At 39.3% G+C, this 2665-nt stretch overlaps 1 protein-coding gene across 1 annotated transcript in view; it reads right to left on the reverse strand.

The window, feature by feature from the left end:
- Nucleotides 1–2560, reverse strand: part of mfsd1l (major facilitator superfamily domain containing 1-like) — a gene marked incomplete at its 5' end in the record, with an annotated part of 7069 nt that extends 4509 nt beyond the window's left edge. The window contains 7 exon segments of the mRNA XM_014008216.1: nt 1063–1163; nt 1255–1370; nt 1461–1619; nt 1879–2022; nt 2113–2168; nt 2257–2366; nt 2460–2560. Coding sequence (XP_013863670.1) covers nt 1063–1163; nt 1255–1370; nt 1461–1619; nt 1879–2022; nt 2113–2168; nt 2257–2366; nt 2460–2560 — 787 coding nt within the window.
- Between the last annotated feature and the right edge of the window lie 105 nt (nt 2561–2665).

A 2665-nucleotide genomic window follows, 5' to 3' on the forward strand; every position in this document is an offset into this window, starting at 1 on the left:
GTTGAAGAGCACTGGTCTGGAATGGCATAAAGGTTAACATACTTGGAAAAGTAATCCTGAGCCATTCCACATTATTATAAATAACTTCATTTCTGGACATTTATGGTTTGATTTCTTTGTATGTATGGATCACTTGGGTTGTTACCAACATCTGGTGAAAATTTCATGTCATTAAAACCTCTAGTAATATATTTACTGAGAAAAATGGTGACGTGTTCAATACTTATTTTACCCGCTGTATTTACAAAACCTAAATGTTTTTTAAACACAGCAGAACTACTCTTCAATACCTTTGGGTTTCATTTTTACAAAAGCACAAAGTCTCCTTTCATTGCTTTGCAGATGACATTCAAATCTGTCTACCTGTAACTACAAATGATAGCCAGTCTGCTATAAATATGCTACAGAATTGTCTTAGGGATGTACAGGCATGGCTGAGAGCAAATTTTCTGAATCTAAATAAAAGGAAAAGACTGAGAATCTGGTGTTCGGTCAACGTAATCCCCTGCTTGGGCGTGGCAGCATGATTGGACCCCTGTCCTCATTTTGTCGTCCGTTTGTGAAAAATCTGGGTGTGATGGTTGATCCTCTGTTTAAATTTGCACATCTGTTTTCCCTGGCCTGTAACACTAGTTAAAAGGAAATTTTATACTTAATTTGATTTGAGTTCTTGGGAAATTGCTGCAACTTATATTAAGTATGTTTTTGGTTTTTCTTTGTATTACTATTTTTTGTTATCTTACGGTCAGTTCTATTATTGTTTTTATCTTTTTAACAAATTTCAGTTTTATTGTAATTTTATGTGCATGTGTGTTTGTGTGTGTGTATGTATGTATTGTTTTATCCTTAGCTAAATGTGATGTGATTACTGTGAAGCACTTTGGTCAACTGAGGTTGTTGTAAATGTGCTATATAAATAAAATTTGACTTGACTTGACAATGTCCATTTTTAAACAAATCCACCAAAATGTCTGCGTTCTCTTCCTGGAAAATTTCATGAAATGCATTTTGCTGTGAAGTTACATCACTAAGACRTAACCAAAATGACTAAATTAACTCTACCTGGCATCTGCGATGAATGGGAAAATGCTGTTGTAGAAGAACATGATGGTAAGAACCAGCAGCCAGTATCGCAGCGACAGAAGCCTCACATCCTGAATCCTCTGTGCAGAYACAGCGAACCACGCATCAGCTCAACAACAAAATCATGAGGCTTTAAGAGGTGCAGAAATGAGCTCTTCSTAAAGCACACACCACTTTCCGGGACTCCTCCTGGATGGCTCCATCCAGGCCCAGCTGCTTCATTCCAACCTTGTCTAAGACGCTCACTATGATGGCAGAAACGAAGCCGAGAACACACAGCAGCGCTCCTAGACAACCAACAGCAGCACGTCATTTTGGAGTGACAGGGTTTTTTTTGTGTGTGTGTGAGAGAGATTTATACTCTTGTTTCAACATACCACCCAAAAGTGTCAACTGCATGCCATATTTGACTTCAAACCTCTCAGTRAGGAAGAAGTTCAGGACTGAACCCAGACGAGAAAAGGCCAGAGTCAGACCGAAAGCCAAAGCCAGCTCCTTCCCTTTAAACCAGAAGGCTGTGATGCGGTTCTGTACGACTAAGAAAAAAAACAAAGAGGAGGTGCAGATAGGGGATTAGGGTGGAGGTTGATTACTTGGGAGGTCTCTCTCATAATTCAGAGGTTTAGCAAATACAAATAATTTTGAGAATCCTTACTGATAYAAAATAGGAAACGTTTAGTCTGATTTATTGTCAGTGAGGGAAAAAAAATACTTCTTTTTATTATGTATGGAAACATCTGGATTCAACTGTATTTCTGAGAAAGACATCATTTATTACACATGAAGTGTTCTTACTGGTCAAAGATCCATTGCCTGATCCAAACAACAAACGGCCTGTGAGCATGAGTGGAAGAAGATAGGGAGTTCCTTTGAAGTGGGAACCCAGGGCGAACAGGGATGAGCCCAAAACACACAGGAAAGAGAACAGAAACACCCCAACTGCAGATAGGAGTAAACAGACGCCAATTTAGTTATCAATTAGTTTGTCTCCCGAAGCCTGGGCAGATCTCAAAACATGTGTAAACATACAGCGATTTCCTAATTTGTCAATGAGGAATCCAGCCATGATTACCACCACTGCGTTTCTGTTGATTGAAGAGAAGTTGTAAGCTTTCAGGGGGGAAGGAAAAAAGTCAGCATTTGTGCAACTTGCTGATGTGTTCATGTGCTTACGTCCAAGCATAGATGGCATAGAGGAGATTATACTGCTGAGGGGTCATCCCCAGTCCCTCCACACAGTCCACAGTCCCATTGATTAGTGTCACATTGGGACATGTAAGGTTCTGTCAAATGAAAAGAGTAGTAACAGTGATAAAGCTTGTGTATGAGTGGAAAGACAAACAAAAGCCTTACTGAAAGTACTGCCTTTAACTTACTCCTTGAAACTGATCCTGTAAAACACTGGGRATGTCAAAGCAGAAGTAGGAACCAAATGTCAGCAGGCAGTTAAAGAAGAGGACGACAAAGCGATAATAGGCTGAAAAATAAGAAAAGGGATTTGATAAACTAACACAATTTACCAACAGTACAGCATGTTTAGAACCAGAACCATTCATGAGGATGAATTAGCCTTATACTTCAC

Source organism: Austrofundulus limnaeus, unplaced genomic scaffold (assembly GCF_001266775.1).
Source record: "Austrofundulus limnaeus strain Quisiro unplaced genomic scaffold, Austrofundulus_limnaeus-1.0 Scaffold48, whole genome shotgun sequence".
Lineage (NCBI taxonomy): Eukaryota > Metazoa > Chordata > Actinopteri > Cyprinodontiformes > Rivulidae > Austrofundulus > Austrofundulus limnaeus.